We start from the raw sequence: 23,922 nt of genomic DNA, 5'->3' as shown, positions 1-23,922 counted from the left end.
AATGGAAGCAGTCTGGTTGAAATAACTTGGTCCAAGTGTTCCCTGCACATTTCCAGGGTCACTAATCATTATCATGTCCTCATACATATTTGGAACAGTTTTGCATTAATCGAATTAAAGTGTATTGTCTCTTTAAGAACTGTCACTCGAGCCTTTGCTGCTTGTCATTTTCTGCAACAAGATGGCGGTCGTTCCAGAGAACAGGGTCCTCTCCTTCAGTGTTTTTAAATGGAGCTCTTATTCCTCCACATATTTACCAGAGTGAGTAATGCACACATACGTTGACCACATGTATGTATTTGTTTTCGTGGCTGCAGGTCTCATTAACTGCCACAGTGCATCGAATCGTCTCTCCACGGCCTAGCTTGACTGCGAGCTAACTACTCCACCGTTAGGCAACGGGGATAACGTTAGCTAGTTAGATTTACTTGAGTAAACAAAATGCACGCATAGCCAGCTAAATTGATTATTTTTGTGTACTGTGTGACGTTTTGTCGTGCACTGTAAAGCCGATATTGTTAACTATCTAACAGCTATACTAACGAGTTGGCAAAAAAAGCTAGCTAGTTAAGTTAGCGTGCTCGCAAACTAGACGAGCATGCCACCACCACTAAGTTAGTAGCCAAAACCACTCATTACTTTTTATGTTAGCTAAATAGTTAACTAAAAATACTAGATAGCTACTTTTTTCACCTACACGTTTTGTAGGCATGTTTAGTCTGACTGTTCTGTACCCGTTCGTGCAAAGGGAGAACTAGCTAACGTTAGTATGTCTCTATGGCATTGCTTGGGTAACCTTACACCATAGGAAATGTCTGTACAGTCAGCTATTTATGGAACTTATTATCCCGCTCTTTTAACGCGTGCAATTGCATTTTTCAGCACGAATTAGCTTGGAACAGGCTGAAAATGTGTCTTGGGCTGCGTTTACACCATTAATGGGTATTTTGTCCTTACCCATAAATATTTTTCAAAGCTGATCTGATTGGTCAAAAGACCCATTAGTGAAGAAAGAACTGATTTCGTCTGCCTTTGTAATTGCAGCCTTGAAGACAGTAGTACCACTGCCTCTGTCACAATACCATTCCATGTTTGATGATGATGTGAGAGGTCATCATCAGTAGGCCTAATTTGCTCAGGCCAATGCCGGAAAACAAATTAGGAATGCCATTCAGGTCACAGTCCATTTAGTTTTCAGATGTAAGAAACACAAGCTAATAGTGTAATTACAAAATGATAGTAGATTTATATTAAGAAGCAAAGTGACAACTGCATCGTTGTCATCAACATTGTTGTATATGCTGCATGGACCATGCAGACTGAACGCAAGTGTCTCGTGGTCAAGGGACAGCAAATGTTGGTCTGTGTGGAAAGTGGATGGAGAGTGACAGTGGTGAAAGATGACTCAAGTAGCGAAGTAAACTATAAAAATGGACGTTACACACTGCTTAACAAACAAAAACATTCAAATACCGTTATAGAAGGTGAAGTCAAAACCGGTCCGTGCATCAATACCGGTAAACCGCCCAGCCCTAGCAATGGATAATGCAGATCGCATTCATTATTTCACATGTTAGATCATTTTTAATTATAAAGCTTACCAGTACTAGTTTCGCAAAACAGTGGTTTGAGGCACACGTGTGTTTTTGTTTTTAAAGAAGCACAACAGCAAAATAGGAGCTTTGCATGGTGAGTCACTCCTGCAGCGCAACTTAAGTGTGGTGATCAAGTTACACTTGTATGAAATTCACTACTAATGTTTTCCAGCTATATATCTTATAACTATTAACCTGTTCTGCTAGCGGAACCCATCGCCAACAGCCAATGAAATTGCAGGGTGCCAAATACAAATCAACAGAAATAAAATTTCTCAAACATACAAGTATTAGGCACCATTTTATAGCTAAAATTCTCGTTAATCCAGCCACAGTGTCTTATTTCAAAAATGCTTTTACAGCGAAAGCTCCACAAACGATTGTTAGGTCACCACCAACTCACAGAAAAACCCAGCCATTTTTCCAGCCAAAGAGAGGTGTCACAAAAAGCACAAATAGAGATATAATTAATCACTAACCTTTTGATGATCTTCATCAGATGACACTCATAGGACTTCATGTTACACAATGCATGTATGTTTTGTTCAGTAAAGTTCATATTTATATCCCAAAATCTTATTTTACATTGGCGTGTTACGTTCAGTTGTTCCAAAACATGCCGTGATATTGCAGAGAGCCACATGAATTCACAGAAATACTCATTATAAATGTCGATGAAAATACAATTTTTAGACATGGAAATATAGATACACTTCTCCTTAATGCAACTGCTGTGTCAGATTTTTTTTTTAAACATTACAGAAAAAGCATAATCTGAGAATGGCGCTCAGGGCCAAACCAGAAACCAGAAAGAAGAAATATCCGCCATGTTGGGTAGTCAACATTATTCATAAATAGCATTAGAAACATTCACTTACCTTTGATGATCTTCATCAGAATGCACTCCCAGGAATCGCAGTTCCACAATTAATGCTTGTTTTGTTCGATAATGTCAATCATTTATGTCCATTTATGTCCAATAGCTTCATTTATCTTCGGACGAAATGTTCAAAAAGTTATATTACAGGTCGAAGAAACTTGTCAAACTAAGTGTAGAATCAATTTTAGGATGTTTTTACCATAAAAGTTCAATAATGTTCCAACCGGAGAATTCCATTGTCTGTTGAAAAGCAATGGAACGACAGCTAGCCTCTCGTGACAGCGCGTACTGAGAACGAGGCTGTAGGCAGACCACTTCAAAGAACCTTTGACATCTGTCCCACTGTGTCCAAAGGGTGAGTTCAAAAACTACAAACCTCAGATTTCCCACTTCCTGTTTGGATTTTTTCTCAGGTTTTTTGCCTGCCATATGAGTTCTGTTATACTCAGACATCATTCAAACAGTTTTAGAAACTTCAGAGTGTTTTCTATCCAATACTAATAATAATATGCATATATTAGCATCTTGGACTGAGTAGGAGGCATTTCACTCTGGGCACGTTATTCATCCAAAAGTGAAAATGCTGCCCCCTATCCCAAATAAGTTTTAAGTGAACTATTTAAGATATACCAAATAAATTCTCTTCAGCTGGGTTTTGCTACATAACTTGTGAATATTGCTAAATAGCTCATGTTAACTAAGCTTGCAAGATCAAGCTTCTTGGTAGCAGCAGCAGAGAATCCCCTGCTGCCTAATATTTGTTTTGCGCATGCTGCAAACTGCGTTTTAAGATTCTTGCATAACTTTGAGCTGAGTTGTCTGTCCAAGTAGTAAATATTTGCATGTGCTCGTTAGCATTTACCTAGCATCCGCTATGAGAACTTTGTACTTACCAGATTGCTAACAAGTACTTTCTTTGGGGCGTTTTTTATGTTTTTGTAAAATTAAATCATAACTTGTGTGCACTACTGTAATACAGTCTATCCCGGAATGGCACAGTCATGGTATGGAAATCTGGATACCGCTGAACCCTGATCATTGGTCTCTGTACTACATAGAAATGTAAGGTAACCACAGACACACTGGCTATTATTCATGTTTTATACATGAGCCTAATATCGTCTATGTGCAGTTTATTTTAGTTTTGGGGGTAACTCAACCAATCAAATTAAATACAATTTATTTAAAAAGGCCTTTCTACATCAGCAGATGTCACAAAGTGTTTTTATAGAAACCCAGCCTAAAAACCCCAAAGGCCAAACCTAGGAAGAAACCTAGGGAGGATCCGGGCTCTGAGGGGCAGTCAGTCCTCACCTGGCTGTGCCAGTTGGAGATTATAAGAGTACGTGGCCATTCAGGCCAGCTCAAGATGCAAGTGCCTTGGTTAAGGCCACAATGGCAAGAGATGCTATATCAGTGGCGGTTTTAGCATGTAAATCTTGGTGGTGGGGGGGATGCATGCCAGCAAAGACGCAACACTAAACAATACATTAATTTTAACGGTGACAGTGTCCACAAACTGTTAGGACCTACATAAAGCAGTTCCAACAGCAGTCCCAACACCTTACCACTGCTACATCTGGCTATCAGTGGAGGCTTGTCTGGCAGCGAAACAGTTCATTCAGCCTCATTTACTGCCCTTTAAAAAAAAACAGCTCATATGGCTGACTTGCTGAAACAAATGTGTTTTCTACTGACAACTGACATGTCCCCTTATGCCATAGTTTGCACGACAAGCGGATAAGAGGCAATCCGTAATTTCTGTTAAGACATTAATGAGCGAGCTAGGACAGACGTAATCAAATCAAATGTTATTTGTCACATACACATGGTTAGCAGATGTTAATGCGAGTGTAGAGAAATGCTTGTGCTTCTAGTTCCGACAATGCAGTAATAACCAACAAGTAATCTAACTAACAATTCCAAAACTACTGTCTTATACACAGTGTAAGGTGATAAAGAATATGTACATCAGGATATATGAATGAGTAATGGTACAGAGCAGCATAGGCAAGATACAGTAGATGGTATCGAGTACAGTATATACACATGAGATGAGTATGTAAACAAAGTGGCATAGTTAAAGTGGCTAGTGATACATGTATTACATAAGGATGCAGTTGATGATATAGAGTACAGTATATACGTATGCATATGAGATGAATAATGTAGGGTAAGTAACATTATATAAGGTAGCATTGTTTAAAGTGGCTAGTGATATATTTACATCATTTCCCATCAATTCCCATTATTAAAGTGGCTGGAGTTGAGTCAGTGTCAGTGTGTTGGCGGCAGCCACTCAATGTTAGTGGTGGCTGTTTAACAGTCTGATGGCCTTGAGATAGAAGCTGTTTTTCAGTCTCTCGGTCCCAGCTTTGATGCACCTGTACTGACCTCGCCTTCTGGATGATAGCGGGGTGAACAGGCAGTGGCTCGGGTGGTTGTTGTCCTTAATGATCTTTATGGCCTTCCTGTAACATCGGGTGGTGTAGGTGTCCTGGAGGGCAGGTAGTTTGCCCCCGGTGATGCGCCGTGCAGACCTCACCACCCTCTGGAGAGCCCTACGGTCGAGGGCGGAGCAGCCGCCGCACCAGGCGGTGATACAGCCCGCCAGGATGCTCTCGATTGTGCATCTGTAGAAGTTTGTGAGTGCTTTTGGTGACAAGCCGAACATAGTCAATATAACTATTTGCTCAGCACTTTGCTCAGCATTTGCTCAGACAGAATTCAGTATTCTCTCTGTATACCAAGTCACCCGTAGGATAAATAAAGGGGGCATATAAGCAGACAATGAAAGCTCTTACAAGATATGATGACATTTCTGTGAAACATGCTATAGGCTACATGTGCACCACCAAGTCAGAACAGTAAGCTAAGTTATGAGGTGGAAATGGACCAAATTATTAGGGTGAGGCACATGGGCTGCTAACACAACATACACTTAGTATTACTTTCTTATCCACAGTATACATATCTTCCTGGCATATTACATCATTCATGTAGCAGCATACAATACATTTTTGGACTCATCTTGTTGTGCCTTGCTCACTTGAACAGAAAGGTGGCTTGGCGGTCCTTTTGGGCAAATTTTGTCATTGAGTCTGGCATTCTCTGGATTTTTGGTGCTTTCAAGACAACTGGGAACTCTGGGGGAGTTGTGAATCATGACGACGTCAGTGATCTTCAAGTCGTCGCTCTAGAAAGAGGCCCGAGTTCCGAATTTCACAATTCCGAGTTGGATGAAAGTTCAAAACGTTTCTTCCCAGTCGTCGCTCGTTTTTCCAGTTGTCTTGAACTCACTGAAGTCAGATTTTGCAGTTCTGGGTTAACAGTTGTTTTGGGCGCAGCATAAATCATGTTTCATTAACAGCATGGCCAATGTTGAATGTTTATAATTTTAAACTAGGTAAAGAGACCCTTAATCTTGGACTTGGGGCCCACTGCCACTCCACTGAATAGCAGGATATTGATTGCTTTGCAAGGCTTGCAGTTAGTAGAGGTCGACCGATTAATCGGAATGGCCGGTTTTCATAACAATCTGAAATCGTTATTTTTGGACACCGATTTGGCCGATAAAAAATGTTTTTTTGTGTGTTTTTTAACACCTTTATTTAACTAGGCAAGTCAGTTAAGAACACATTCTTATTTTCAATGACAGCCTAGGAACGGTGGGTTAACTGCTTCGTTCAGGGGCAGAACGACATATTTTCACCTTGTCCGCTCGGGGGATCCAACCTTGCAACCTTACAGTAAACTAGTCCAATGCTATAACCACCTGCCTCTCGTTGCACTCCACAAGTAGACTGCCTGTTACGCGAATGCAGTAAGCCAAGTTGCTAGCTAGCATTAAACTTATCTTATAAAAAACAATCAATCAATCAATCATAATCACTAGTTAACTACATATGGTTGATGATATTACTAGTTTATTCAGCGTGTCCTGCGTTGCATATAATCTGACTGAGCATACAAGTATCTGACTGAGCGGTGGTAGGCAGCAGCAGGCTTGTAAGCATTCATTCAAACAGCACTTTCGTGTGTTTTGCCAGCAGCTCTTCGTTGTGCGTCAAGCATTGCACTGTTTATGACTTCAAGCCTATCAACTCCTGAGATGAGGCTGGTGTAACCGAAGTTAAATGGTTAGCGGGGTGCGCACTAATAGTGTTTCAAACGTCACTCGTTCTGAGCCTTGGAGTGGTTGTTCCCCTTGCTCTGCATGGGTAACGCTGCTTTGAGGGTGGCTGTTGTCGTTGTGTTCCTGGTTCCAGCCCAGGGAGGAGCGAGGAGAGGGACGGAAGCTATACTGTTACACTGGCAATACTAAAGTGCCTATAAGAACATCCAATAGTCAAAGGTTAATGAAATACAAATGGTATAGAGGGAAATAGTCCTTAATAACTACAACCTAAAACTTCTTACCTGGGAATATTGAAGACTCATGTTAAAAGGAACCACCATATGTTCTCATGTTCTGAGCAAGGAACTGAAACGTTAGCTTTCTTACAATGGCATATATTGCACTTTTACTTTCTTCTCCAACACTTTGTTTTTTCATTATTTAAAACAAATTGAACATGTTTCATTATTTATTTGAGGCTAAATTGATTTTAGTGATGTATTATATTAAGTTAAAATAAGTGTTCATTCATTATTGTTGTAATTGTCATTATTACAAATAACATTTTAAAAAACAGCCCAATTAATCGGTATCGACTTTTTTGGTCCTCCAATAATCGGTATCGGCGGTGAAAAATCATAATCGGTCGACCTCTAGCAGTTAGCCACTGATTCCTTCTAAACCATTCATTGTTGAATTTGAGATTTCCAACTTCTTGTGTAATGTTTATGTCCAATAGCCGAGGAGCACCGATACGTTTTACCTTTAATTTCTCTTCATTATTTCTCTTCATATGACAAGGATTAAAAAGGATTGCCAGTAGATTGACAACTTGATTCATGATGATGATTGTCAGCTAACATTTTGAAAGTATGATGTTGACATAATCAGTCCAGTCAAAGCTACTGTAGATAAGATTTGGTTTGATGTTATTTTATCTGTGGCCAATGACCTTGAGCCTTCTTGGATGGGCACTTCAAATTTAACTCCATGGCAGCACCCAGGGGGCTTGAATTTTCTGGCTCTACTCTTAGACTTGGCGGTGACGTAGTGTCCCCATGAGTGACAGAACACTGAGCCAATCACGGTGCAACACTCCATATTTTCTGCTGGCTTGCCCCACCACCACAGAAAGCACTGAACTAGGATGAACACCTGCATTTTGGAGCTGCCTTAAGTATGCGGTTTTATTAACTTATTTTTCTACATTGTTTGCAAACTGATATCAAATCAAATCAAATTTTATTTGTCACCTACACATGGTTAGCAGATGTTAATGCGAGTGTAGCGAAATGCTTGTGCTTCTAGTTCCGACAATGCAGTGATAACCAACAAGTAATCTAACTAACAATTCCAAAACTACTGTCTTATACACAGTGTAAGGGGATAAGGAATATGTACATAAGGATATATGAATGAGTGATGGTACAGAGCAGCATACAGTAGATGGTATCGAGTACCGTATATACATACATATGAGATGAGTATGTAGACAAAGTAAACAAAGTGGCATAGTTAAAGTGGCTAGTGATACATGTATTACATAAGGATGCAGTCGATGATGTAGAGTACAGTATATACGTATGCATATGAGATGAATAATGTAGGGTAAGTAACATTATATAAGGTAGGATTGTTTAAAGTGGCTAGTGATATATTTACATCATTTCCCATCAATTCCCATTATAAAAGTGGCTGGAGTTGGGTCAGTGTCAATGACAGTGTGTTGGCAGCAGCCACTCAATGTTAGTGGTGGCTTTTTAACAGTCTGATGGCCTTGAGATAGAAGCTGTTTTTCAGTCTCTCGGTCCCAGCTTTGATGCACCTGTACTGGCCTCGCCTTCTGGATGATAGCGGGGTGAACAGGCAGTGGTTCGGGTGGTTGATGTCCTTGATGATCTTTATGGCCTTCCTGTAACATCGGGTGGTGTAGGTGTCCTGGAGGGCAGGTAGTTTGCCCCCGGTGATGCGTTGTGCAGACCTCACTACCCTCTGGAGAGCCTTACGGTTGAGGGCGGAGCAGTTGCCGTACCAGGCACAGCCCGCCAGGATGCTCTCGATTGTGCATCTGTAGAAGTTTGTGAGTGCTTTTGGTGACAAGCCGAATTTCTTCAGCCTCCTGAGGTTGAAGAGGCGCTGCTGCGCCTTCTTCACGACGCTGTCAGTGTGAGTGGACCAATTCAGTTTGTCTGTGATGTGTATGCCGAGGAACTTAAAACTTGCTACCCTCTCCACTACTGATCCATCGATGTGGATAGGGGGGTCTTCCCTCTGCTGTTTCCTGAAGTCCACAATCATCTCCTTAGTTTTGTTGACATTTACATTACATTTTACATTTAAGTCATTTAGCAGACGCTCTTATCCAGAGCGACTTACAAATTGGTGCATACACCTTATGACATCCAGTGGAACAGCCACTTGCATCTAAATCTTTTTGGGGGGGGTGAGAAGGATTACTTACCCTTACTTACCCTATCCTAGGTATTCCTTGAAGAGGTGGGGTTTCAGGTGTCTCCGGAAGGTGGTGATTGACTCCGCTGTCCTGGCGTCGTGAGGGAGTTTGTTCCACCATTGGGGGCCAGAGCAGCGAACAGTTTTGACTGGGCTGAGCGGGAACTGTACTTCCTCAGTGGTAGGGAGGCGAGCAGGCCAGAGGTGGATGAACGCAGTGCCCTTGTTTGGGTGTAGGGCCTGATCAGAGCCTGGAGGTACTGAGGTGCCGTTCCCCCGCAGCTCCGTAGGCAAGCACCATGGTCTTGTAGCGGATGCGAGCTTCAACTGGAAGCCAGTGGAGAGAGCGGAGGAGCGGGGTGACGTGAGAGAACTTGGGAAGGTTGAACACCAGACGGGCTGCGGCGTTCTGGATGAGTTGTAGGGTTTAATGGCACAGGCAGGGAGCCCAGCCAACAGCGAGTTGCAGTAATCAAGACGGGAGATGACAAGTGCCTGGATTAGGACCTGCGCCGCTTCCTGTGTGAGGCAGGGTCGTACTCTGCGGATGTTGTAGAGCATGAACCTACAGGAACGGGACACCGCCTTGATGTTAGTTGAGAACGTCAGGGTGTTGTCCAGGATCACGCCAAGGTTCTTAGCGCTCTGGGAGGAGGACACAATGGAGTTGTCAACCGTGATGGCGAGATCATGGAACGGGCAGTCCTTCCCCGGGAGGAAGAGGAGCTCCGTCTTGCTGAGGTTCAGCTTGAGGTGGTGATCCGTCATCCACACTGATATGTCTGCCAGACATGCAGAGATGCGATTCGCCACCTGGTCATCAGAAGGGGGAAAGGAGAAGATTAATTGTGTGTCGTCTGCATAGCAATGATAGGAGAGACCATGTGAGGTTATGACAGAGCCAAGTGACTTGGTGTATAGCGAGAATAAGAGAGGGCCTAGAACAGAGCCCTGGGGGACACCAGTGGTGAGAGCGCGTGGTGAGGAGACAGATTCTCGCCACGCCACCTGGTAGGAGCGACCTGTCAGGTAGGACGCAACCAAGCGTGGGCCGCGCCGGAGATGCCCAACTCGGAGAGGGTGGAGAGGAGGATCTGATGGTTCACAGTATCGAAGGCAGCCGATAGGTCTAGAAGGATGAGAGCAGAGGAGAGAGAGTTAGCTTTAGCGGTGCGGAGCGCCTCCGTGATACAGAGAAGAGCAGTCTCAGTTGAATGACTAGTCTTGAAACCTGACTGATTTGGATCAAGAAGGTCATTCTGAGAGAGATAGCGGTAGAGCTGGCCAAGGACGGCACGCTCAAGAGTTTTGGAGAGAAAAGAGAGAAGGGATACTGGTCTGTAGTTGTTGACATCGGAGGGATCGAGTGTAGGTTTTTTCAGAAGGGGTGCAACTCTCGCTCTCTTGAAGACGGGAGGGACGTAGCCAGCGGTCAGGGATGAGTTGATGAGCGAGGTGAGGTAAGGGAGAAGGTCTCCGGAGATGGTCTGGAGAAGAGAGGAGGGGATAGGGTCAAGCGGGCAGGTTGTTGGGCGGCCGGCCGTCACAAGACGCGAGATTTCATCTGGAGAGAGAGGGGAGAAAGAGGTCAGAGCATAGGGTAGGGCAGTGTGAGCAGAACCAGCGGTGTCGTTTGACTTAGCAAACGAGGATCGGATGTCGTCGACCTTCTTTTCAAAATGGTTGACGAAGTCATCTGCAGAGAGGGAGGAGGAGGGGGAGGATTCAGGAGGAGGAGAAGGTGGCAAAGAGCTTCCTAGGGTTAGAGGCAGATGCTTGGAATTTAGAATGGTAGAAAGTGGCTTTAGCAGCAGAGACAGAGGAGGAAAATGTAGAGAGGAGGGAGTGAAAGGATGCCAGGTCCGCAGGAGGCGAGTTTTCCTCCATTTCCGCTCGGCTGCCCGGAGCCCTGTTCTGTGAGCTCGCAAGGAGTCGTCGAGCCACGGAGCGGGAGGGGAGGACCGAGCCGGCCTGGAGGATAGGGGACATAGGGAGTCAAAGGATGCAGTAAGGGAGGAGAGGAGGGTTGAGGAGGCAGAATCAGGAGATAGGTTGGAGAAAGTTTGAGCAGAGGGAAGAGATGATAGGATGGAAGAGGAGAGAGTAGCGGGGGAGAGAGAGCGAAGGTTGGGACGGCGCGATACCATCCGAGTAGGGGCAGTGTGGGAAGTGTTGGATGAGAGCGAGAGGGAAAAGGATACAAGGTAGTGGTCGGAGACTTGGAGGGAGTTGCAATGAGGTTAGTGGAAGAACAGCATCTAGTAAAGATGAGGTCAAGCGTATTGCCTGCCTTGTGAGTAGGGGGAAGGTGAGAGGGTGAGGTCAAAAGAGGAGAGGAGTGGAAAGAAGGAGGCAGAGAGGAATGAGTCAAAGGTAGACGTGGGGAGGTTAAAGTCGCCCAGAACTGTGAGAGGTGAGCCGTCCTCAGGAAAGGAGCTTATCAAGGCATCAAGCTCATTGATGAACTCTCCGAGGGAACCTGGAGGGCGATAAATGATAAGGATGTTAAGCTTGAAAGGGCTGGTAACTGTGACAGCATGGAATTCAAAGGAGGCGATAGACAGATGGGTAAGGGGAGAAAGAGAGAAAGACCACTTGGGAGAGATGAGGATCCCGGTGCCACCACCCCGCTGACCAGAAGCTCTCGGGGTGTGCGAGAACACGTGGGCGGACGAGGAGAGAGCAGTAGGAGTAGCAGTGTTATCTGTGGTGATCCATGTTTCCGTCAGTGCCAAGAAGTCAAGGGACTGGAGGGAGGCATAGGCTGAAATGAACTCTGCCTTGTTGACCGCAGATCGGCAGTTCCAGAGGCTACCGGAGACCTGGAACTCCACGTGGGTCGTTCGCGCTGGGACCACCAGATTAGGGTGGTCGCGGCCACGCGGTGTGGAGCGTTTGTATGGTCTGTGCAGAGAGGAGAGAACAGGGATAGACAGACACATAGTTGACAGGCTACAGAAAAGGCTACGCTAATGCAAGGAGATTGGAATGACAAGTGGACTACACGTCTCGAATGTTCAGAAAGTTAAGCTTACGTAGCAAGAGTCTTATTGACTAAAATGATTAAAATGATACAGTACTGCTAAAGTAGGCTAGCTGGCAGTGGCTGCGTTGTTGACACTACACTAATCAAGTCGTTCCGTTGAGTGTAATAGTTTCTACAGTGCTGCTAATCGGGGGCTAGCTGGCTAGCTAGCAGTGTTGTTTACGTTACGTTGCGTTAAAAGAACGACAATAGCTGGCTAGCTAACCTAGGAAATCGCTCTAGACTACACAATTATCTTTGAAACAAAGACGGCTATGTAGCTAGCTACGATCAAACAAATCAAACCGTTGTACTGTAATGAAATGAAATGAAAATGTGATACTAACTGTGGAGCGAAGCGGAATGCGACCGGGTTGTTGTTGGCTAGCTGTTAGCTGTTAGCTGTTGGCTAGCTAGCAGAGTCTCCTACGTTAAGGACGACAAATAGCTGGCTAGCGAACCTCAGTGAATTAAGATAATCACTCCAAGGCTACACACACTAAACTACACAATTATCTTGGAAACAAAGACAGCTATGTAGCTAGCTAACACTAGACTAATCAAGTCGTACAGTTGAGTGAATAGCACTACAGTGATGCTAATCTGTGTGCGTTAGCTAGCGCTTGCTAGCTCCTGGGCGAATAGCAGTGAAGGCTACGTTAGGGCGACGAAATACGATAATTATGCAATTATCTCTGATACAAGGACGGCTATGTAGCTAGCTAAGAAGAATTGCTAAGATTAGACAAATCAACCGTTGTACTATAATGAAATGTAATGAAAAAGTTATACAACCTGCAGAGCGAAGTGCGAATGCGACCGCTCGCTCCAACCCGGAACCGGAAACGTGTGAGGTTATTTTCCTGACACCACACTCCGAGGGCCCTCACCTCCTCCCTGTAGGCCGTCTCGTCGTTGTTGGTAATCAAGCCTACCACTGTTGTGTCGTCCGCAAACTTGATGATTGAGTTGGAGGCGTGCGTGGCCACGCAGTCGTGGGTGAACAGGGAGTACAGGAGAGGGCTCAGAACGCACCCTTGTGGGGCCCCTGTGTTGAGGATCGGCGGGGAGGAGATGTTGTTGCCTACCCTCACCACCTGGGGGCGGCCCGTCAGGAAGTCCAGTACCCAGTTGCACAGGGCGGGGTCGAGACCCAGGGTCTCGAGCTTGATGACGAGCTTGGAGGGTACTATGGTGTTGAATGCCGAGCTGTAGTCGATGAACAGCATTCTCACATAGGTATTTCTCTTGTCCAGGTGGGTTAGGGCAGTGTGGTTGAGATTGCAACGTCTGTGGACCTATTTGGGCGGTAAGCAAATTGGAGTGGGTCTAGGGTGTCAGGTAGGGTGGAGGTGATATGGTCCTTGACTAGTCTCTCAAAGCACTTCATGATGACGGAAGTGAGTGCTACGGGGCGGTAGTCGTTTAGCTCAGTTACCTTAGCTTTCTTGGGAACAGGAACAATGGTGGCCCTCTTGAAGCATGTGGGAACAGCAGACTGGTATAGGGATTGATGGAATATGTCCGTAAACACACCGGCCAGCTGGTCTGTGCATGCTCTGAGGGCGCGGCTGGGGATGCCGTCTGGGCCTGCAGCCTTGCGAGGGTTAACACGTTTAAATGTCTTACTCACCTCGGCTGCAGTGAAGGAGAGACCGCATGTTTTCGTTGCAGGCCGTGTCAGTGGCACTGTATTGTCCTCAAAGTTATTTAGTCTGCCTGGGAGCAAGACATCCTGGTCCGTGACTGGGCTGGGTTTCTTCTTGTAGTCCGTGATTGACTGTAGACCTTGCCACATGCCTCTTGTGTCTGAGCCATTGAATTGAGATTCTACTTTGTCTCTGTACTGACGCTTAGCTTGTTTAATAGCCTTGCGGAGGGAATAGCTGCATTGTTTATATTCGGACATGTTACCAGACACCTTGCCCTGATTAAAAGCAGTGGTTCGCGCTTTCAGTTTCACGCGAATGCTGCCATCAATCCACGGTTTCTGGTTTGGGAATGTTTTTATCGTTGCTATGGGAACGACATCTTCGACGCACGTTCTAATGAACTCGCACACCGAATCAGCGTATTCGTCAATATTTCCATCTGACGCAATACGAAACATGTCCCAGTCCACGTGATGGAAGCAGTCTTGGAGTGTGGAGTCAGCTTGGTCTGACCAGCGTTGGACAGACCTCAGCGTGGGAGCCTCTTGTTTCAGCTTCTGCCTGTAGGCAGGGATCAGCAAAATGGAGTCGTGGTCAGCTTTTCCGAAAGGGGGGCGGGGCAGCGCCTTATATGCGTCGCGGAAGTTAGAGTAACAATGATCCAAGGTTTTACCACCCCTGGTTGCGCAATCGATATGCTGATAAAATTTAGGGAGTCTTGTTTTCAGATTAGCTTTGTTAAAATCCCCAGCTACAATGAATGCAGCCTCCGGATAAATGGTTTCCAATAATGGTTTCCAGTGACACAATAACATGCAAAAAATGTGGGGCTCAAAGCAGGCTCTGCACCACGTGCCCCGAATGACAGGTTGCCAGTTTACTGTATAATACATGGGATCAGAGAGCAGCATCCTTCCATTGTCAATACCAGTGACAGTGAATGTTATTTTGCAAAGTGTGTGTGTGTGTGGGGGGGATTTGGGGTCTTGAGCTTTCAGACAAGTTTAACATTTATTTTTTATTTTTTTAATGTCAACCCCAGGAGAGAAATTAGAAGCTATCTTAAAGATATGTGGGTTTTTGGTAACAGAATTACAAGGCACAAGGCAATGTTTCTTAAGCTTAATTTCTCCTAAACTAAATGTGTGTTGATATAAGTTCTTAACTTCAATAATATTATTGTGTTTTGATGTATTTCTAATACCTTTTTAAAGACATGTTCGGTACCTTAGCAACTACTTAAACCTCCTGCTTTGGGATAGATGTGTCAATGTTTAGTTCATACATGCAGAATCACTGTCTCACTTCAATTAGCCACGAAATTCCTAGTTTGAAAGGAACTGTTTTTCTGGAAGCTGTGCTGCGCTATTTTCCCCCAAGTGGATCTGCCCCCTAGCAATTCGTGTTCAACCAATGAGCTTCAGCCCCTCACCATATGAGACAGCAAGCAAGATACACAACGGTACAAGATACCCGCACGGCAGAGCGAGTGAGAGAGCAGTGACATGTTGCACATACATGTGACGTAGTATGCCATTTTCAGGGACCACTTTTGCCTATACGAAAGTACCAGAGAATCCATCGAAGACCCATTTTCCTTCTGTTTGACCAAAAATCAAAGCCAGTACTTATGCCTAATGGTTGAAAAAAAAAATGGTTTAAAATGGTTGAAAATGTATCTATGCCTTCATTTCCCCAAAATATACACACTTAGCTTTTTTTGACTCTCAATTTGATATGCTGCTATGAACTCCCCGCACATGTGGTGCTCATGGGTCCTTTTGACATGGATATTACCCTATCCCTTTGCTCACAACAAATGGTTGCATGTTGGCTGAAACATGTCCTTTCTCCCATCTTTCCCTTTCTGTGTGTAGAAACATCTTGGTGGACAAACCCAATGACCAGTCCTCCAGGTGGTCGTCTGAGAGCAACTACCCTCCACAGGTAACGTCTGCTGTGCCCCGCCCACATAGACACCTGTCTCATACTCAGGCCTACCTGTCACTCACACACCTTCCATGCCTTGTGCATTACCTGTCTTGGGATGGGGCTCTTCAGTAGAGGGTCTGTGCCCAGTTGCATACAACATCCATGTTCTCAATTCACTGGTGGCTGCAAAATAGTAGCGCCTAATAGACGGGTTGGTTGTCTAGCAACAAAAGCATTCAACTATGGGGCAAAACAGACTGCGTTGGCTTAGATTGACGACATGTAAACTATATTTAGTCTCCAGAATTTATTGAAAACATAAATACATTTGCACAATGTGCACATGTTGCCTCTCAAATACATTGTTACACTTGTTGGATAGCTAGCTAGTGAATTTGAGCCTTTTTAGCATTGACATGAAATCAGGCAAAACACCTCAAAACAAGACGTGGTATAGTTCAAGAAAAATATTAAACTAGTTGAAACGAGTCACTTACGATTCCCCACATAGCTACCAACAATGACAAGAAACTGCTATCTGGCCATCCAGTCATAAAATCCGCAGACTTCTGCCCCATTGAAGTGTCAGCTGACAACGCACGCATCTTCAGTATGCATCTTGCATTTGCTCTTTTGGGAATAGGATGTTGCCCAGCGTAGCGTGTTTGACTGTGTTGTGGTTACGGGCAGAGGAAATTAAAAGTTTGTTTTTGCTGCAAGAGGAAACTAAGCATGTCCGTCTTAACCACCTAATCTAGACATTCAAGTGTGGTAGAGGCAAAACTCCACTGCATCTGTTTAAGTCAAATACTTTTCACACAATAAAGATGTTGAACTCTCAACCCCTTTTATCCTTTCAAAGAGATGGAGGTTGTGGAGAGGTAAAGCCATGAAAATAATTATACTGAACAAATGATAAAGCTATACCACATTGCAAAGCTTATTTTTTTTTATTCAATAAATGAAGATGGAGTCTTCATTTAAATATTTTATAATGGTTTCTGTGGCAACAAGAAACGACAAATCATTGAGATACGGTTCTTTTCATTATCAAGTGTGCCATGTTTTTAGGTGACGGGACAGGACTGTTTTGGAAAAGAAAGATCGATATACCCAAGCCTAGGAGTAATCTCCCTCTGTGTTAAATGTACCCTAGGCGATAACCTAATGAGATGCAATATGTCTTCCTTTATTATTGATGAAAACTGTTGAAGATGGAACCGTATCAGAGGACCCATTAGTAAGCCCAGCAGATGCACTCTGGTAGTGGGTGGTTATTGCTCACTCACACAGCCATTTAAACCCACAGGATTTGTAGAAACATGGGTCTCCAGGGATTGTGGGTTGCCTGGTTTCCAGGAAAGCAGATTTAATCGATGTTCCATCTGTGCTGCTCTATCCCCTCTGTCTCTCCCAGAGCGCTCAGGCCAGTGCCCTGTCCTGTCGGTAGCAGATATGCCCAGGCTAGTTACCACTCCAATGACCTGTGAACAGCAGCTCTCCTCTGTGGTCTGTGCCATCTGCAGTGTTGTGAAACATGTTCGGAGAGCAGTAGAATGAAAACTGCAGTGTCATGTGTTGATAATATAGATCGGACACTGCGTTATGAGTTATTGTGAGAGACCGCTGATCAGATTCTCCCCTCTATTTTCTCTCCAGTACTTAATGTTGAAAATGGAAAGGCCAGCGATCGTTCAAAGCATCACCTTTGGGAAGTATGAGAAGACTCATGTGTGCAACCTGAAGAAGTTCAAAGTGTTTGGTGGGATGAGCGAAGAGAACATGACAGAACTCCTGTCCAGGTAATGGGCGAGGGCAGAGGGACCGTGAAGTGTTATTCTTTATTGTATAAATAACCTACCTTCCTGTCTGTACCATATTTATTCCTCTGCAGTGGCCTGAAGAATGACTACAACAAGGAGACCTTCACCTTGAAACACAAGATCGACGAACAGATGTTTCCCTGCAGATTTGTTAAAATAGGTGAGTTTGGAAATGGAATGGGGCCCAAGGCTTGGGCCTACGTGTTGTACAGACTCTGTCCAGCTTAAATGATAGAGTGAAGGGATGCTACATGGCTGGAGATGGAAATAAGTCAAACTGGTGAAATAGTTGATGACTTAAATTATAGACCGTTCTCTTTGTCTCTCTCAGTGCCTCTGATGTCTTGGGGGCCCAGTTTTAACTTCAGTATCTGGTACATTGAGCTGCATGGCATAGAGGAACCAGATGTAGTTCAGCCCTGCCTTAACTGGTACAGCAAGGTGAGCCTGCCTCTGAGACGCTCACATACACAGTTGGTTAAGGGAGAGTGTGTTACTTAAGCAATAAGGCCAGAGAGGGTGTGGTATTTGCAGAGTGTCTGGATACAGCCCTTAGCCATGGTATATTGGCCATATACTACAAACTCCAGAGATGCCTTATTGATATTATAAACTGGTTACCAACGTAATCCGAGCAGTAACAATAATATTTTCTCATACCTATGGTATACGGTCTGATATACCATGGCTGTCAGCCAATCCGCATTCAGGACTCGAACCACCCAGTTTATAATTAAGCAATAAGGCCCGATGAGGTGCGGTATATGGCCAATATACCATGGCTATAGGCTGTTCTTAGGTACGATGCAACTCGGATTGCCTGGACACAGCCCTTAGCCATGGTATATTGGCCATATACCACAAACCCCTGAGGTGCCTTAATGCTGTTATAAACCTGTTACCAACGTATTTAGAACAGTAAAACATTTTTTTTTGTCATACCCTTGGTATACGGTCTGATATACCACAATATGAAGTATAACATTTGTGATGTAAAACATTGAACAAAGATGGAGCCAATATTACAGTGAGTTTGTTCCCTCCCACCCCCTTGGCCCCTCCCCTGTATTCCTCTAGTACCGGGAACAGGAAGCGATCCGCCTGTGCTTGAAGCACTTCCGGCAGCATAACTACACAGAGGCCTTTGAGTCGCTGCAGAAGAAGACACGCATCGCGTTGGAACACCAAATGCTGACACACCTCCACGACCGCCTGGTACTCCGGGGAGACTTTGATGCCTGTGAGGAGCTCATCGACAAAGCCGTCAAAGGTCCTGACACCCACACCTCCTCAGAAAGACCGATGGGGGCTGGACCTACTGCCCTGTACACATCAACTTCAATACAACTACATGACCTCAATCATCATACTAACTACAGACCTCTACCATTCCATGATTGCGATCTTGAAACCTAGCTCGGCTTATATTTAGCTCATAAATTCAGTGGATACCATAGTGATTCATTATTTACACTATAGACCCATATAAACCATGTATCTATACATTACCTTTTCATTTTATTAGATTGATTTGAAACCACAGGGCGTTGCAATGTCATCCTGACATCATACTTTCTTTTTGAGGTTGAAAAGGTAACAACTATTCACTTCTGTCTCCTGGCTAAAATAATCTGGACAATCTTCCCGTGTTTGACCTTTTCCTCTGTAGACGGTTTATTTAACCAGTACATCAGCCAGCAAGAGTACAAGCCAAGATGGAGTCAGATCATCCCCAAGAGTAACAAAGGTACAACCGCCCAAGAGCCAAGCCCAGATGACATGAACAGTGAGACAAACTACTCAAGTAGGAAATGTGTTCTCATTAACAAAATGCTATGGTATGCTGTACACTACCGGTCTATAGCGATTAATCCATTTTTTTCCCCCGCCCCCCTTTCTCTTCTGCTCCTCTATTTACCTTCAACACTCCATCCCTCACCTACATCTTATTCCCTCCTTTCCCTCAACCCCTTTCTCCTGCTCCCATCGCTCTCTCCAGGTAATGAGGATGACAACAGACCAGGGATGAGGGGAGGTCATCAGATGGTCATCGATGTTCAGACAGGTGAGGCATGCTGGCTAAAACCACACCTAGACAACACCCCCTATAATGTCGCCGATTACTTCAACTGGAATTCTTCCTCTTCCAAATGTGTTTTACAAACTGGCCTTAAAGGCCCCCACCAGAGGGCGATGTCATTCTGGTCCTTTAGCAGAAATTGACGTTTAGGTTCCACCTCTGCAGAATGACGCAGGCTGCTAATACATATTCAAGAATTGGGGGTGGGAATGCCGTGGGTGCTTTCCACATGGAGTGGACAAATAACAACAATTGGGGAAAACCAAGCAGTGTCTTTGTCAGTATCTGTTTGGCTGGCTGGGAATCTGCCATAGAAATGGAAAGAATAAGATGAGCATGCTAACAGTTTTATCTTGATACGGTGTGCTTTAGGACCATTTTGAGCGGTACAGGCTGTTTTGTTTATCCAACTGGTTAAGACCAAAGTTGCGTTCCTGCCAACTATTGAAGGGTGTGGACTAGAGACACATTTTTCTACATTGTAATGAACACGGGGAAACCTTTGGTAGGCTCTTGCCATAGTTCTCACAGCTAGTGGAGGTGAAATGATAGGCTGCAATGACTGCGTGCCGCAAATGATATGTAACAACACCCTGAGCGCATCCAACACAAAACACTAATACTTGATGTAACGACAGCACAAGCTAGATAAACAAGTTCGTGGACACTTGATTTCTAGCAGCACCAATCAAAGCAGTGGAGTGTGTTCAAAACCATTCATCTTGCAGGGAGCGTGATTCCAAAATGCAATCATATCACACGCAATTCTAAATAAGTGCAAGTTGACAATTTATCCAATGAATGGATAGTGGAGGTGCAAAAACATACATTTGTACCCCCTATTTGAATTTGCGCCATGGCTCAGCCTACACTTGACTGCCTATGGTTAAAAGCTGTAGCCAGAGAAGGAAGAGGACGCGAGACACCCCACTCACTGTTTTCTTTCTTTCTGGTTCAACAAAAGTCAATGAAGTAAGTAGACCAGACTCAGCTGCTGTTGCATTGGTGTCTGTGGGAGACCCAACCCATTAACCAGACCGGAACTGACAATGTTTTAAAATGTAATTGTAGCCAAATATTCTCTATATTGCTCAGCTTAGTTACGACTTGCAAACTTTGCAGGTGTTTCTGACTAGTAAACAATGCAATACTGGTGGGTGGTACAATTTGATGTAAAACCCAGCCCTGAAATTTTTTTATTTTTTTATTTCACCTTTATTTAACCAGGTAGGCTAGTTGAGAACAAGTTCTCATTTGCAACTGCGACCTGGCCAAGATAAAGCATAGCAGTGTGAACAGACAACACAGAGTTACACATGGAGTAAAACAATTAGCAAGTCAATAACACAGTAGAACAAAAAAAAAATGGGCAGTCTATATACAATGTGTGCAAAAGGCATGAGGAGGTAGGCGAATAATACAATTTTGCAGATTAACACTGGAGTGATAAATGATCAGATGGGCATGTACAGGTAGAGATATTGGTGTGCAAAAGAGCAGAAAAGTAAATAAATAAAAACAGTATAAAAACAGTATGGGAATGAGGTAGGTGAAAAGGGTGAGCTATTTACCTATAGACTATGTACAGCTGCAGCGATCGGTTAGCTGCTCGGATAGCTGATGTTTGAAGTTGGAGAGGGAGATAAAAGTCTCCAACTTCAGCGATTTTTGCAATTCGTTCCAGTCACAGGCAGCAGAGTACTGGAACGAAAGGCGGCCAAATGAGGTGTTGGCTTTAGGGATGATCAGTGAGATACACCTGCTGGAGCGCGTGCTACGGATGGGTGTTGCCATCGTGACCAGTGAACTGAGATAAGGCGGAGCTTTACCTAGCATGGACTTGTAGATGACCTGGAGCCAGTGGGTCTGGCGACGAATATGTAGTGAGGGCCAGCCGACTAGAGCATACAAGTCGCAGTGGTGGGTGGTATAAGGTGCTTTAGTGACAAAACGGATGGCACTGTGGTAGACTGCATCCAGTTTGTTGAGTAGAGTGTTGGAAGCCATTTTGTAGATGACATCGCCGAAGTCGAGGATCGGTAGGATAGTCAGTTTTACTAGGGTAAGCTTGGCAGCGTGAGTGAAGGAGGCTTTGTTGCGGAATAGAAAGCCGACTCTGGATTTGATTTTTGATTGGAGATGTTTGATGTGAGTCTGGAAGGAGAGTTTGCAGTCTAGCCAGACACCTAGGTACTTATAGATGTCCACATATTCAAGGTTGGAACCATCCAGGGTGGTGATGCTAGTCGGGCATGCGGGTGCAGGCAGCGATCGGTTGAAAAGCATGCATTTGGTTTTACTCGCGTTTAAGAGCAGTTGGAGGCCACGGAAGGAGTGCTGTATGGCATTGAAGCTCGTTTGGAGGTTGGATAGCACAGTGTCCAATGACGGGCCGAAAGTATATAGAATGGTGTCGTCTGCGTAGAGGTGGATCAGGGAATCGCCCGCAGCAAGAGCAACATCATTGATATATACAGAGAAAAGAGTCGGCCCGAGAATTGAACCCTGTGGCACCCCCATAGAGACTGCCAGAGGACCGGACAGCATGCCCTCTGATTTGACACACTGAACTCTGTCTGCAAAGTAATTGGTGAACCAGGCAAGGCAGTCATCCGAAAACCGAGGCTGTTGAGTCTGCCGATAAGAATTTGGTGATTGACAGAGTCGAAAGCCTTGGCAAGGTCGATGAAGACGGCTGCACAGTACTGTCTTTTATCGATGGCGGTTATGATATCATTTAGTACCTTGAGTGTGGCTGAGGTGCACCCGTGACCGGCTCGGAAACCAGATTGCACAGCGGAGAAGGTACGGTGGGATTCGAGATGGTCAGTGACCTGTTTGTTGACTTGGCTTTCGAAGACCTTAGATAGGCAGGGCAGGATGGATATAGGTCTATAGCAGTTTGGGTCCAGGGTGTCTCCCCCTTTGAAGAGGGGGATGACTGCGGCAGCTTTCCAATCCTTGGGGATCTCAGACGATATGAAAGAGAGGTTGAACAGGCTGGTAATAGGGGTTGCGACAATGGCGGCAGATAGTTTCAGAAATAGCGGGTCCAGATTGTCAAGCCCAGCTGATTTGTACGGGTCCAGGTTTTGCAGCTCTTTCAGAACATCTGCTATCTGGATTTGGGTAAAGGAGAAACTGGAGAGGCTTGGGTGAGGAACTACGGGGGCGGAGCTGTTGGCCGAGGTTGGAGTAGCCAGGCGGAAGGCATGGCCAGCCGTTGAAGTGCTTATTGAAGTTTTCGATAATCATGGATTTATCGGTGGAGACCGTGTTTCCTAGCCTCAGTGCAGTGGGCAGCTGGGAGGAGGTGCTCTTGTTCTCCATGGACTTCACAGTGTCCCAGAACTTTTGGAGTTGGAGCTACAGGATGCAAACTTCTGCCTGAAGAAGCTGGCCTTAGCTTTCCTGACTGACTGCGTGTATTGGTTCCTGACTTCCCTGAACAGTTGCATATCACGGGGCTATTCGATGCTATTGCAGTCCGCCACAGGATGTTTTTGTGCTGGTCGAGGGCAGTCAGGTCTGGAGTGAACCAAGGGCTGTGTCTGTTCTTGGTTCTGCATTTTTGAACGGAGCATGCTTATCTAAAATGGTGAGGAAGTTACTTTTAAAGAATGACCAGGCATCCTCAACTGACGGGATGAGGTCAATGTCCTTCCAGGATACACGGGCCAGGTCGATTAGAAAGGCCTGCTCACAGAAGTGTTTTAGGGAGCGTTTGACAGTGATGAGGGTGGTCGTTTGACTGCGGCTCCGTGGCGGATACAGGCGATGAGGCAGTGATCGCTGAGATCCTGGTTGAAGACAGCGGAGGTATATTTGGAGGGCCAGTTGGTCAGGATGACGTCTATGAGGGTGCCCTTGTTTACAGAGTTAGGGTTGTACCTGGTGGGTTCCTTGATGATTTGAGTGAGATTGAGGGCATCTAGCTTAGATTGTAGGACTGCCGGGGCGTTAAGCATATCCCAGTTTAGGTCACCTAACAGAACAAACTCTGAAGCTAGATGGGGGCGATCAATTCACAAATGGTGTCCAGGCGCAGCTGGGAGCTGACGGGGGTCGGTAGCAGGCGGCAACAGTGATAGACTTGTTTCTGGAGAGAGTAATTTTCAAAATTAGTAGTTCAAACTGTTTGGGTATGGACCTGGAAAGTATGACATTACTTTGCAGGCTATCTCTGCAGTAGACTGCGACTCCGCCCCCTTTGGCAGTTCTATCTTGACGGAAGATGTTATAGTTGGGTATGGAAATCTCTGAATTTTTGGTGGCCTTCCTGAGCCAGGATTCAGACACGGCAAGGACATCAGGGTTAGCAGAGTGTGCTAAAGCAGTGAGTAAAACAAACTTAGGGAGGAGGCTTC

The 23,922-nt window shown here is 45.0% G+C and overlaps 1 protein-coding gene across 4 annotated transcripts in view; it reads left to right on the top strand.

Moving 5' to 3' along the window:
* The first annotated feature begins 126 nt into the window (after window positions 1-126).
* LOC118392423 (muskelin) overlaps window positions 127-23,922 on the top strand; it is a 43,605-nt gene continuing 19,809 nt past the window's right edge. Inside the window, exons 1-8 of one of the 4 annotated variants that reach the window (XM_035784405.2) lie at window positions 127-261; window positions 15,598-15,667; window positions 17,312-17,454; window positions 17,547-17,635; window positions 17,807-17,916; window positions 18,553-18,745; window positions 19,145-19,222; window positions 19,475-19,540. In XM_035784405.2, the coding sequence (XP_035640298.2) occupies window positions 182-261; window positions 15,598-15,667; window positions 17,312-17,454; window positions 17,547-17,635; window positions 17,807-17,916; window positions 18,553-18,745; window positions 19,145-19,222; window positions 19,475-19,540 (829 nt within the window). In that variant the 5' untranslated portion in view covers window positions 127-181. Of the gene's footprint in view, window positions 262-15,597; window positions 15,668-15,710; window positions 17,162-17,311; window positions 17,455-17,546; window positions 17,636-17,806; window positions 17,917-18,552; window positions 18,746-19,144; window positions 19,280-19,474; window positions 19,541-23,922 lie in introns of those variants that run through there. The other 3 variants (XM_052460304.1, XM_052460303.1, XM_052460305.1) reach the window with 3 other exon arrangements.

Source organism: Oncorhynchus keta, chromosome 13 (assembly GCF_023373465.1).
Source record: "Oncorhynchus keta strain PuntledgeMale-10-30-2019 chromosome 13, Oket_V2, whole genome shotgun sequence".
NCBI classification, from domain to species: domain Eukaryota; kingdom Metazoa; phylum Chordata; class Actinopteri; order Salmoniformes; family Salmonidae; genus Oncorhynchus; species Oncorhynchus keta.
Note: the sequence above shows the minus strand (reverse complement) of the source record. Positions and strands in the feature narration are given on the sequence as shown.